The following is a 13,529-nucleotide window of genomic DNA, read 5'->3' on the forward strand; positions in this document are numbered from 1 at the left end:
TCTTTGGATGGGATTCGAACCCAGAACCATAGTATTAGAAATCCCACACTCTACCGATGTAGCTAGTCTGACAGTAATACCCTGTCCCTCCATCATTACCTATGAAAGATGGAATGGAGTCGGCAGAAAACTACGTCTAACATGTCCACGACAGACCTCCTATAACCTATGTCTAATTGGTATTTAAAAAAGCTAGTTCTACACGTGCATAGAAAAGTAAAATCAAATGAGTAGTTAGTACACATCACTTTGTCTGTCTCACTCTATCTCTGACTATAGAAATCGAGGAAGAAGAAAAAAGTATAGAGGTGAGAACAGGAAGAACAAGCAAAAATATAAGTTGCAGGAAACTGAATATCAAGGAGAGAGAGAGAGAGAGAGAGACATAGAGACAGAGAGAAAAATAGAGGGAACGGAGCAAATGATTTAATATACATCGGAAAAGAAGGTTCACAATTGTGCTATACATTTAATGTATTGAATACTCTGCAGGCCCGTATCCATGGGGAGGCTAGGGGGCCGCCCCCCTAAACTTTGGCTGGCCCCAATAAAGGTTTCACGATAGGCTTGCAAATGAACTATAATATGGTGATGAAGTATAATATGATTGGGTCGGGCTCCCCCTAACTTCTGCCGCCCCCCCCCTAAATTTTTGGGCTGGCTACGGGCCTGATACTCTGTTTCTTCTAAATTGCTTGCTAGATAACAAATATTACGGTAATTTGTAAAAACGTAGCAAATGCCCGCGTTGTCTTGTTTTCTTACTGTTTCAGTAATAGTGGAAAATGTGGTTTATGCAACATAATAAATTACTAATTTTCCCACAACAACCATGTAGATGTTGTTGATGATTTTGTGTTTAACGTCCGTTTAGCAGCGAGACTATATGAGACGTGGACCTACTTATTAACGTGGAATCCGAACCGTATGAGCTGCTGCCGGGAATCGAAGCAACCATGTACTAAGCAAAAGTAAGAAATTTCTAAGCAAAAGAAAAACTGATCAGCAAAAAAAAAAAAGATAGTCCTGCAAACTATTACTTGAAGAGAATTTATTGTAAAATCAATACATCCATGTGGCGGTATATAGTCGTAAAGTGATTAGAAAACTTAATATTAAACTGTCGATCACATTGTTTTACTTATTTGAATTCAATGTCGTATAGATTCGGTTTTAGCTCTAGATTTCAGCGTTCTCACTTCGATTCTTAACTTGTTGGAAATATGCATTAATCGAAATTATAAAAGTATACGAAATTTAACTAGCTAAAAGAAGAGAATAACATAAAAATCCGGATTAGAGTACGTCGTCGCCAATATGTGCTTTTATTTCAGGGAGCATAAAGTCGAGAAGATCAACATTTTTTTACCATTAAGTCGGCCTATAATTCGATGGATACCACCTCAACCTGCAGTCTCGCATATCCATCCCCAACAGTGAATCGTCACATGACCCATTCGCGCTGAACGGGCCATATATTGTGGATTAAACCGTCTTCCAGATGGGCGATACATACGTGTTGGCCCAAAGTTTCCAGTGGAAAATATTTTCTCATCTGTAAAGACAACAGTGTCCCAGTGACAAGTAATATTTAGCTCTGCAAACGCCAGTCTATCGACTTTGTGATCTTCTGTCAATCTCTCCTTAACAGCAGCCCGGAAGGACCTTAATTAAGGCTGCGGCCCGAAGTCGCCGTCGGACTGTAGTTACATCACCTGGAAAGGCGGTAGACTGCTGCAGTTGTCGGGCACACATGAAGGCTGTCGACAGCATTGATCAACTAATCGTTGGTCTTGTGTCGGTGAGGACACTCGTGGCCAACCACTTCCAGATTTTCGAGTTAGACTTCCAGTTTCCTCATATTTTTTCCACCATCTGAACGCTGTTGCACGATGCACGCCTAATCGAGCGCATGCTTCAGGAACACTCAATCCCGCATGTTCAATAACACTCTCATCAGAATGATCATATTGCGCCAGTCTTACACACCAAAGTAAAAGTGCTAAAAACGTCTTTGAATATAGGATAATGCACAATATTGCTATACATGACGTCGTATTATGAAAGACATGCGCAGAAGTAGATGTGCCTGTAATCAACTGTTGTTGCACGCAAAAATACTCACTCACTGTTAGTAACAAAATATTTTCCATATTTTTTAAATCCAATACATTAGAATATAGTAGCAGTTACTATCTTTCAAGAACATAACTTCCATCGAGTGGTGGGCATAAACAAAAACTCGTAACTATGCAACAGTTAACTTCCATCAAAACCCCCGAAGCACTTTACAGATTTAATCTGATTTATTTGTGCAATTTAGATACATATAAGATTATGACTTGTCCGGGAAAATTGTTCATACTCGTCTAAAACAGTTCTATCCTATTATTCGCCACTCGTATACATTATATGACAAACAACAAAACAGAAACAAGTAAAGTGCAAATACTATAGATAATATTTATCAAAACGTACTAGAGAATTAAGATATAGCCGAGCGGTTTAGTAGAGTAGTCTACTACCTCCGCCGTCTCGTGTTCAAACCCACCTGAGGTTTGTGTATATTCTCTGTTTCCTTTTTTTTTTCTTGAGCTTTCACAACGAACGTTTTTTCTATAATTCCTATAAGCTATGACTTGCAAACCCTAAACAAAATACACATGTTTATTGTAATACTCTAATCCGGATTTTTATGTTATTCTCTTCTTTTAGCTAGTTAAATTTCGTATACTTTTATAATTTCGATTAATGCATATTTCCAACAAGTTAAGAATCGAAGTGAGAACGCTGAAATCTAGAGCTAAAACCGAATCTATACGACATTGAATTCAAATAAGTAAAACAATGTGATCGACAGTTTAATATTAAGTTTTCTAACCACTTTACGACTATATACCGCCACATGGATGTATTGATTTTACAATAAATTCTCTTTAAGTAATAGTTTGCAGGACTATCGTTTTATGTATTTTGCTGATCAGTTTTTCTTTTGCTTAGAAATTTCTTACTTTTGCTTAGTACATGGTTGCTTCGATTCCCGGCAGCAGCTCATACGGTTCGGATTCCACGTTAATAAATAGGTCTACGTCTCATATAGTCTCGCTGCTGAACGGACGTTAAACTCAAAATCATCAACAACATCTACATGGTTGTTGTGGGAAAATTAGTAATTTATTATGTTGCATAAACCACATTTTCCACTATTACTGAAACAGTAAGAAAACAAGACAACGCGGGCATTTGCTACGTTTTTACAAATTAATATTTGTCATCGAGCAAGCAATTTAGAAGAAACAGAGTATTCAATACATTAAATTTATAGCACAGTTGTGAACCTTCTTTTCCGATGTATATTAAATCATTTGCTCCGTCCCCTCTATTTTTCTCTTTGTCTCTATGTCTCTCTCTCTCTCTCTCCTTGATATTCAGTTTCCTGCAACTTATATTTTTGCTTGTTCTTCCTGTTCTCACCTCTATACTTTTTTCTTCTTCCTCGATTTCTATAGTCAGAGATAGAGTGAGACAGACAAAGTGATGTGTACTAACTACTCATTTGATTTTACTTTTCTATGCACGTGTAGAACTAGCTTTTTAAAGTACCAATTAGACATAGGTTATAGGCGGTCTGTCGTGGACATGTTAGACGTAGTTTTCTGCCGAATCCATTCCATCTTTCATAGGTAATGATGGAGGAACAGGGTATTACTGTCAGACTAGCTACATCGGTAGAGTGTGGGATTTCTAATACTATGGTTCTGGGTTCGAATCCCATCCAAAGACTGTAATTTTTTCCATTTAGCAGTTTCCGATATTGTATACGTGCGAATCTCTTAAGATGTTCTCTCTTTCTCATTTCTCCATGTAGATGGATGCTACGAAGAAAAACAATAGGGAAGTAATCTCTTGTTTCAGTTATGGTTGAGATTTTAAAGACATTTTTAGCTTTCTGCGAGCATTTTTATTTGTTTAAATAAATATGTGTTATATAACACTTACTGTGTGTAATTATGTCTTTGTGGTTTGCTGATTCTCACAGTTATTATATATGGTTCATAACAAAATTTGAGGTGGTCTCCTTTGAAGTGCATGTGTCATTTGTCAATATATGCGCACGTTTTCTTTTCCTTTATATTTCGCATATTCCTCTTTATTTAGTTTTTATCACGTTGACCTTTTTTTCTTTCTCTCTCTTTAAAACTGAGGATGTAAAATGAGAAGAGAAATGAGAAGAACCTCAATCTATTACTCCATCTTGTGAGAAATTTGTGGTTTGTAGTCACGTGGTCTATGCATTTCTTGCTCCAAACGAAGTGTGCAGGGGGACGAAGCCGAAGGTTATCCTGGCGTGATCAGTGCCACAAAGACGTTAGGTTGGTTGCCTATGTTGTTGGCGTAGTTTCACAATGAACTTAAACTTTCATGTTGCAGGTTTTTTGCTTCATATTGTACACTTGGCTTCTCATACTATTGTAACATTATTTTTGAATTCTTCCAGTAATCAAGTCATTCATGTTGAGCTATACCATCGATTATGTTCTATATGGCAACCAGCACTATTGATGATTGCCCGACAGCGCACTTTCCATTAGAAGAGACTTCCTTGCGGGTGTACAAGGAGTAGTTTATTGGGTATTGGGACGCTTTCCAGAGGCTGGAAATTGTGCTCATCTTACGATATACCGTACCTTGAGAAATATAAAGGCATAGTTGTTCATAAGGATGGCATCGGGACTCCACACTGGGATGTCGGGGATAGCACAAATCTAGACCCAAGTTATCTGGAGAACGCGAGTGATGATTTGGCTATGGAATTTGATGCCTTGTCTCGACGCGCTTCCGTCCTGTTGGTGTGCACTTCATACAAAGTGAGAATTTCGTTGTAGCAATTATCCGTCAAAACATATTTTTAGATGATATGCAACATTAATTTTCACATTACTGGAAATGCGATGTAACTTTAACTTTTCTTTGTAACAAAATTAGCCACAACCATCAAACCGTGTAAATAATTTTCGGTGCAATGACGAATGAAATCGATCTGTCTTCTTGCATAATCACATCTGTACGTAATTCCTCGAACATCTCCACAAAGTCACATATATGCACGTCTTGCCCACGGTGATTACAAACTTCCACTAGGATCTCATCAGGTGGTATTCGTACAGATTTCTCCAGGTTTTCCATTTTACCACATTCCTGGCTTACAGTGCGTGAGAGTTTGTGTTATGCACCACCTTGAAAGGTAATTCACTCTTGTTAATAACACGGTGGATGTTTAATTGTGATCCACTGAACCGGGTGGCTATATAACACGCTGCATAAGTAAACACTTTGACTCCGCACTTCACTATTGGTATCAGCCTCACTGGAGTCTTTTTTGAGACTGTCGGTGATTTCAGTCAGGGAGCAGTCAAGCTGGTTATAGTTCTAAGTGAAGTGTCTAAGAAGAAATCCGTGTTTGTAGCATTGTTTAACTATGGTTTGACAACTGAAATGTGCATCGGATAGCGCTACAATAAATCTTCCCCAGAATCGATTCATTTTCGATTCATCGTCGTACAGTATGACTATTTTGCTAGGAGACATATTATCATACACTACTGCATGTTGCGTCTCTTTGCATTTTGTCTATATGAAACCCTATAGCCTCTGTATAATAAAATATATAATAATATTCTTGGCATAATGAAAATATCTATCGGTTTTCTGCTTACGGTAGCACTTAGGCAAACCATCTTTCAAAGAACTGTACTCAAGAAAATGTGTCCTTGAATTTATAATAAGTGTCATCTGCCTTATTCTGTTTGATGTTTTAATTATTATTATTATTATTATTATTATTATTATTATTATTATTATTATTATTATTATTATTATTATTATTATTATTATTATTATTTCCAGGTTGTTTCTGATATGGTTCGTGAGTTGTGCAAATGTCATGGTGTTTCTGGTTCTTGTGCTGCTAAGACCTGTTGGAGAAAACTGCCAGAATTTCGTGACACAGCAGGAAGACTGAAACTCAAATATTACGATGCAGTTCGTGGTGAAGTCACCAACAGAGCTACAAGAAGCACAAACAAAAAGCAAAAATATGAACGAATCATCACCAAATTTGCAGCAAGCATTGGGGCTGAAATGGGACAGTTTGTGTACCTAGATCGCTCCCCAAGTTACTGCTCTGTGACAGGAGGGCGTGTTTGTACTGACGGCAACAACTGTGCTACTCTGTGCTGTGGTAGAGGTTATAATGTCCATTTAGAAAGCGTTGCAAGAATTTGTAGGTGCTATACCAATATGACTATTTACAACGTACGATGCGAAAAGTGCTTATTTGAAGAAGAAGTGTATACATGTAAATAAGGGATGCCAATTAGTTCTACCAATGATTATTCAATCGTGTAAGATGTTGTATTCAAATGTATGATAAGAATAATTTTATGTATTACTACACTATCTTCTACGATCAAGAGTTAGTGTAAAATTTAAAGAAACAAATTTAGATTTACAGGAAAAAAGAAAGAAAAAACAATGACGTGCTCTATACAAGAGTGGCATGTAATAAAAACTTCATTCATCTCACAAGTAAACCTTACGTTTGGGTGAATCGAGTTGCTGACTGAGACACATATGAGAAAGTAGTACTAAATGTGGTCAGTATTTCAGTGAAGTTGTAGGTGCGAAGCTCCAGGGGTTTAGGAGATACAGCTACCAGAACATCACATGGAAGTACATAATAGTCTTCATACAGTTGGAGGTAAAAGCCCTGTAAGACCTCTTCTAACGACAAAAGGTGAATAACAAATATATGGGTACATATTAGGACTAGGGGGAAGTCATATAGTAAGAGTATACCTGACGGCGGCCATCTTGAAATCCGCCATTTTGAATTAAGGCTAAGTTTTTAAAATAGGAATAGGGTCATGTGATACATGATTTAAGGCGCAAATTTAATCAGATGAACAATGGTGACGTTAATTTTGATTTACGCGCAATTGATAAAAAGTTACAGGGAAATTAAATATTGTTGCAGAATATGTATTAGTCCTTTACCTCACCTTGTAAATTTTGTGTTAATGATAATAATTAAATAAAAAGCATGTGGATAAATATTAGGTCTATGGTAAGAGTTGCCTTGATGGCGGCCATGTTGAAATCCGCCATTTTGAATCAGACAAAAGTTTTAAACAAAACGCGTAACAGTGACATCTTATTAATAGCAAATTTTACCATAAATCCAATGGTATAACCATTTTTGCTTTATCATTAACCAGCACAAAATTAAATGGGAATAGAGTAATGCAATAGATGACTTCGGGCTAGAAGTTAATAAGAAATACAATGGTGGCGTTACAATGTTTGTGCAAGTCATGCACTCTTTTCTGAACTACATATTGATTGTACTAATTGAGGACTTTTCTTGAAGAAACACCCAAGTTCAATTATGACTCAATTCCACTTTGGTCATTTTTCCTTAAATTAGCAACTTGTTTATGCGATAACAAATGCTGGTTAATGATAAAGCAAAAATAGTTATACTGTTGGATTTATGGTAAAATTTGCTATTAATAAGGTGTCACTGTTGTGCGTTTTGTTTAAAATTTTTGTCTGATTCAAAATGGCGGATTTCAACATGGCCGCCATCAAGGCAACTCCTACCATAGACCTAATATTTATCCACATGCTTTTTATTTAATTATTATCATTAACACAAAATTTACAAGGTGGGGTAAAGGACTAATACATATTCTGCAACAATATTTAATTTCCCTGTAACTTTTTACCAATTGCGCGTAAATCAAAATTAACGTCACCATTGTTCGTCTGATTAAATTTGCGCCTTAAATCATGTATCACATGACCCTATTCCTATTTTAAAAACTTAGCCTTAATTCAAAATGGCGGATTTCAAGATGGCCGCCGTCAGGTATACTCTTACTATATGACTTCCCCCTAGTCCTAATATGTACCCATATATTTGTTATTCACCTTTTGTCGTTAGAAGAGGTCTTACAGGGCTTTTACCTCCAACTGTATGAAGACTATTATGTACTTCCATGTGATGTTCTGGTAGCTGTATCTCCTAAATCCCTGGAGCTTCGCACCTACAACTTCACTGAAATACTGACCACATTTAGTACTACTTTCTCATATGTGTCTCAGTCAGCAACTCGATTCACCCAAACGTAAGGTTTACTTGTCAGCTACAGCCAGGGGACTTCTCCTGGAAGAAACACTGATCAATACAGTAATTAGTTTCTAGATTACGAAAAAAAAGTCTTTCCTTGATTTGAGCAAATCATTATTATAAGTAGACACTCCATTCACAGACTAATCAAAATAACTGTTAGATTTGACAATGACATTCCAGAACTGATTATCTGTAACTGTTAACTATAGAAAATTGTCTATCAGGCAAGATTATTGTTATGATAGTCTTGTTTTGTAGGACATGTGAAAATTTACTTGTTTTGTAGGACATGTGAATATTTACTTGTTTTGTAGGACATGTGAAGATTTACTTGTTTTGTAGGACATGTGAAAATTTAGTAAAGAGACCACCTGTGCTCTTTTAAATACCGGTCAGGGAAAACATCCTAGTGCTCATTGTTACACAGAGAAAAAATATATGTGGAGTACGTAAAAATGTAGGTTACATGCGTAAATCCTGTAGTTTTAGACTTAGTCCTGTAGTGCTACTATATATAACATCGTGCAGCAAACGTATAACTGAAAATATATGTTTTATAATACTGTCCGTATAAGTGTTCCACCTATACGCATTTTCCGTATGATTGAATATAGGCGGTAGGGATCTTATATACAGATGGAGGTATATAAAATATAGGAGCTGACGTTGAGTTGATTTTAGTTTAGCGTCCCTTTCAGCAGCGAGGCTATATGAGACGTGGACCTACTGATTAACGTGGAATCCGAACCACATGAGCTCCCGCCGGGAATCGAACCCGGTCTCCCACGCCAAAGGCGCGTACGCTAACAGTTTAGCCACGAGGAAGCTCATAGGAGCTGACGTATGTAATATACAGAAGACTGTTGAAAGTCGGACATCCTGCAGTTGCATGATGTAACATCTAAACGAGAAAAAAGTAGTACGTACATAGCATATGGATAATGTATGTTCCGTACAGATTTCCGTACTAAATATATGGAATCCGTATATGTGTACAATATACCGCTGTCTGGATAACAGATTCTTTTTCAGTGTATGGATTCGTACATGGAACAAATACATTAAATTTGGCTGTAAGTTAGGAAAACCACCAACAAGAGAGATTTATGAGCTAAAGTTTTTACCGCGAGAATGTTATATCACGGGATCGTGTGTCAGAATAGAACACCCAGTTCTGTGATGGAGGTGAAGAGGTTCCTAATGATGCCAGAAGCTAATAACCTCCGTCAACCAATCGTTCAGAGAAAGATGTGGAGGGTGTAAAGACTGGTTGACGAACGTCTACCTTTGGGGCCATCACAGAAATGTCTTCATGTTCATTATCCATGACCACGAGATAGGACATTCTCGCAGTAAATAGTTCTGATCATCCCGGAAGTTTCTGTTACTGATTTCCTCAACTTGCAGCAAATTTTATGTCTGCTATCTTCTGTTCCATGTAAGAATTCATGTCAATGGAAACCAGGATGTCTTCAATGACCGATGTTTAGAAGGGCACAGATGCCCTTTTTACAAAATCTTCACATATCCTTCAAAAGAAGAATACCATAGCATTAAGCTCACATGGTATAATATATATATATATTGTTGGCAGTTACAGAGTACTAACATCAGGCTTGGAACTTCATTGTCAAACCTTGTAATTTTACGGGGGGTAAATTTCAGGTGAATGTATCATCTTTCACCTGGAGTTGCATTTTACTGGGCAATGTTCAGGAAAGGTTAAAAGTTTACCTCAATACTTTATTGGCTCCTATCATTCGGAATGTCTACAAAGACTGACGATGTTCAGTACCCGAACTTATTTTTTGAATCACTGTCAACAATCTAAAAGCCTGTTCCTTTTTTGTTATCGATTTTGCATATTCTCTATTGTAACGTATATCCTGTTTCTAAATATATATATATTTATATTAATACTACAATTATTTTGAAAGGATATTAACACGTTACACGCGCACCTGCCTCCGCAAAGACAATTTAAACGTGCACGCTGGAAGGAAGGAGAATTAAATTCCCCCACTAATAAATAAATTACGGTTATGTTGGTATAGTTCAAGTAACTGAACAAAAGTGGGACTTATTAAATCCAATAGCTACTAGTAAAAATACTCTCATAGCACGCCAGGTAAACTAAGCTCTACATTAGTCAAATAATAGAGTTAAATCGGATATTATCAACTTTATATCTGTAAACTCGAACAATATAATTAGTTGCCAAATTTTGAGAATACAAAAAATAACACAAATGAATTTAATTTAAATCACAAAATTGAGAACTCAACTATAAAACTCATTATCATTCAAATATCGACCTGCGATAGCAGCATAGAAACAACCACAATGTTAAATGGCGTACTAACTTGCCAAAAGAAATTCTAGAAAAAAAATTACTTACAGTAGGTATTCCAGTTATAAACCAAAGTTTTCACAGCAATAAACTCACATATTCACAATTTATCAAATACACTACCAACACTTAATTTAATTTAGAAGCCAATTAGGTTAAAACATATTGAATTTTGACACCAAAGGTAAACGTTTTCCTTCCAATTTGATAGCTGCCTGTGATCTGACGATCCCAGGTAGCGCTGCACATGAACAAACTTATCATTTCAAAAATTACCACCAGAGGTCATTGAGAACCATAGCTTTTCTTGAAATGATTTAAATCGCAAATTAGAATACTATTATTATTACAATTCGGTGCAAAACTTATTATCTCGTTTTAATAACAGAAAAATCGAGGATAATTACAATTTACAATTATTATTTTAGAAAATTCAAAACCTTGACCATTTAATGACATATTACACACATCCTGCCCTCCCGAATTAAAAAGTTGACCTTTTTAATATAAATGTTCCTAAATTATAATCCATTTAATAAGCAATTGCCATAAGGTAACTACTCATAATATCTCCGTTAGTTGATTTGAATCATCCACTCCATCATTCATACCTAACCCCCAAAAAGAAAAAGAAAAAAAAGAAAAAGAAACGAACTAAACAAAATCAAATACTAATAATAACGAGAATCATCCATCGCCATACAAAATACATTCACTCAGGGACCTCTACTTCTAATCCATCCTCCGTTAATAATTATGGCAATTAACTCATTAATAAATTATAATAATACAGCCTAAGGTATTATTTTTTTGTCTAATAAGTGATAGATTAATTTGAAATCTTATTCCTCATAAGCATTATCAAACTAATTATCAATACTCAAATTAACAAAATTTAGCTGACTCGGAAATGCAGAATTGATTTTTTTTTTTTTTTTTTTTTTTTTACAGATATTGGCTCTCCAAAACATCCATTTAGGCAATAAACAATAAAAAGGTACTACTTACATACAGCTGACAATTTCTGCAATAATTGACAATATCCGAAACCAAACTTATTCATGGACACATACATACATCAATGGTAGTCGCGACAATACACAAAACACGGCATTGCAGGCCTGCAATAGAAATAACAATTACTATTTGATCAAAACAAATAATACACAAACAAATATACAACCAAACTAAAACTGTGGTAAGCGGTAACACTCTGACTGAGATACTCTAAATTAGCCGGATTTTTTTTTTATGTTGCAGTTATATCTCTTCTCTCTCGATACTTTTTAGTAAGGGCTACATGTGACCTACGAACATCATTAGGATTAGCATCAGATCTAATTTGAACACTGTTCTGACCCAGGAATTTGACCAATGTGTATGGGCCCTCCCAACGATAAGCCAAGCTCTTATTAAACTTGTCCACCAATGATGACTTCACTTGCGATTTTATTAATAATTTATCCCCCACCTTATAATCAACAGGAATTCTCTTTTTATCATATAACGCCTTCCTCCTCTTCCACGCTAACTCCATATTACGCATCGCCGATGCCCAAATTTCACCTTTATTCTTATCCACAAATATTTTATCCACATTCCACTTAGTGTCAAGAGGGTCACAGACATTATACCCGTATACTATATCCACTGGACTACACTTTAGTTCTGTGTGGATCGAATTATTGAGTGAGAATTCAATTTCGTGTATGCCCTTATCCCACTGTTGTTGTTTATCATGGAAAAATATCTTTAACCCATTTTTCACAGAACGTATGTATCTTTCACTCAAATTCGAAAACGCTGCGTAAGGGGAAATCCTGATATCTTTGATTCCTTGACTATATAAAAAGTCCGTGAACAATTTAGATACAAAAATAGAGTGACAATCATGGGCGAAAGCATGTATAAAGCCATGCCTACACATTAACCTATACATCTTATTTATAATACTTTGGCTGGACAAAACTTTAATAGGTTCCAGATAAACGAAACGTGAACAACCATCTACTATAATTAAACAATAACGTCCTGATTTTGATCTTGTTATTGGCCCAATTACATCTCCATACCAAAGACCGTTTACAGTCTTTTCATATTCTGATACTAGCAACCCCATCTTTTTCCTATTTTCGGCTTTTGCTAATTGACATTCTTTACAAGTGGTTACGTATTCCTTAATATCTTTCAAGATACCAGGCCATGTATAGCGCGAGGCTAATTTCCCAATCGTACGGCTCACCCCTCCGTGACCACCGGGCAAAATTTGTCCATGATAGAATTCCAACAATACTCTCCATAAATTTTTGGGAACACAAACCTTATAGGGATTCTTATATGCTTTTGTTTTCTTACAAAGTATTCCGTTTACCAATTTATAACCTTCTACCTGTTGTTTGCTTTCCAATTTTTTAATTATTTCTGACAAAAAAGGATCTTTATACTGATGCTCCTTAATAGATAAAGATGCATAAGGCATATCCCACATATTTACCATACATAGGTTTTGCATTTCCTCCTCACTAGATTGTACATTCTCAATCATTTCAAAATCATGGGTGTTATATACTCTAGAAATAAAATCAGATGTTACATTTAAATTTGACGATATGTGCTTAACATCAAAATGAAAGGCAAACAACCTATGCAATAAGCTACCATATTTTTTTACACGTTTAATATTCTTGAGGGCATAAGACAAACTTTGATTATCTACTAATAATTCAAATTTATTATGTAAATAGATTTTAAATCGTTCTAGAGTCTCCACTACTGACATCAATTCAAGCAAATAAATGGGCTTACTATAATCATAAGGACGTAATTTTCGACTGAAATACGCTACAGGTCTCAAGTAGCCTTCTGAATCGTACTGTTGGATCACCCCTCCAAGACTTTTTAATGATGAATCGCAACACACTATAAACTTTTGGTTTAAATCGGGTAATTTAAGCACAATGTGGGATTCGAACATTGCCTTGATAT

General features: G+C 35.9%; 2 protein-coding genes across 3 annotated transcripts in view; one reads left to right on the plus strand and one right to left on the minus strand.

Moving 5' to 3' along the window:
• Wnt4 (Wnt oncogene analog 4) overlaps positions 1–6,643 on the plus strand; it is a 66,065-nt gene extending 59,422 nt beyond the window's left edge. The window contains exon 4 of the mRNA XM_081760303.1: positions 5,908–6,643. Coding sequence (XP_081616429.1) covers positions 5,908–6,366 — 459 coding nt within the window. The 3' untranslated portion in view covers positions 6,367–6,643. The remainder of the gene's footprint in view (positions 1–5,907) is intronic.
• The window catches only part of LOC145686707 (uncharacterized), a 106,529-nt gene that overhangs the window by 90,848 nt on the left and 2,152 nt on the right, over positions 1–13,529 (minus strand). The window contains exon 2 of one of the 2 annotated variants that reach the window (XR_014131641.1): positions 11,553–11,665. Coding sequence is in view for 1 of the 2 variants with exons in the window: in XM_081760286.1 (XP_081616412.1) it covers positions 11,623–11,665 (43 nt within the window). In the remaining variant the exon portion in view is untranslated. Of the gene's footprint in view, positions 1–10,361; positions 11,666–13,529 lie in introns of those variants that run through there. The other variant, XM_081760286.1, reaches the window with a different exon arrangement.

Source organism: Thermobia domestica, chromosome 1 (genome assembly GCF_964235325.1).
Source record: "Thermobia domestica chromosome 1, izTheDome1.hap1.1, whole genome shotgun sequence".
Lineage (NCBI taxonomy): Eukaryota > Metazoa > Arthropoda > Insecta > Zygentoma > Lepismatidae > Thermobia > Thermobia domestica.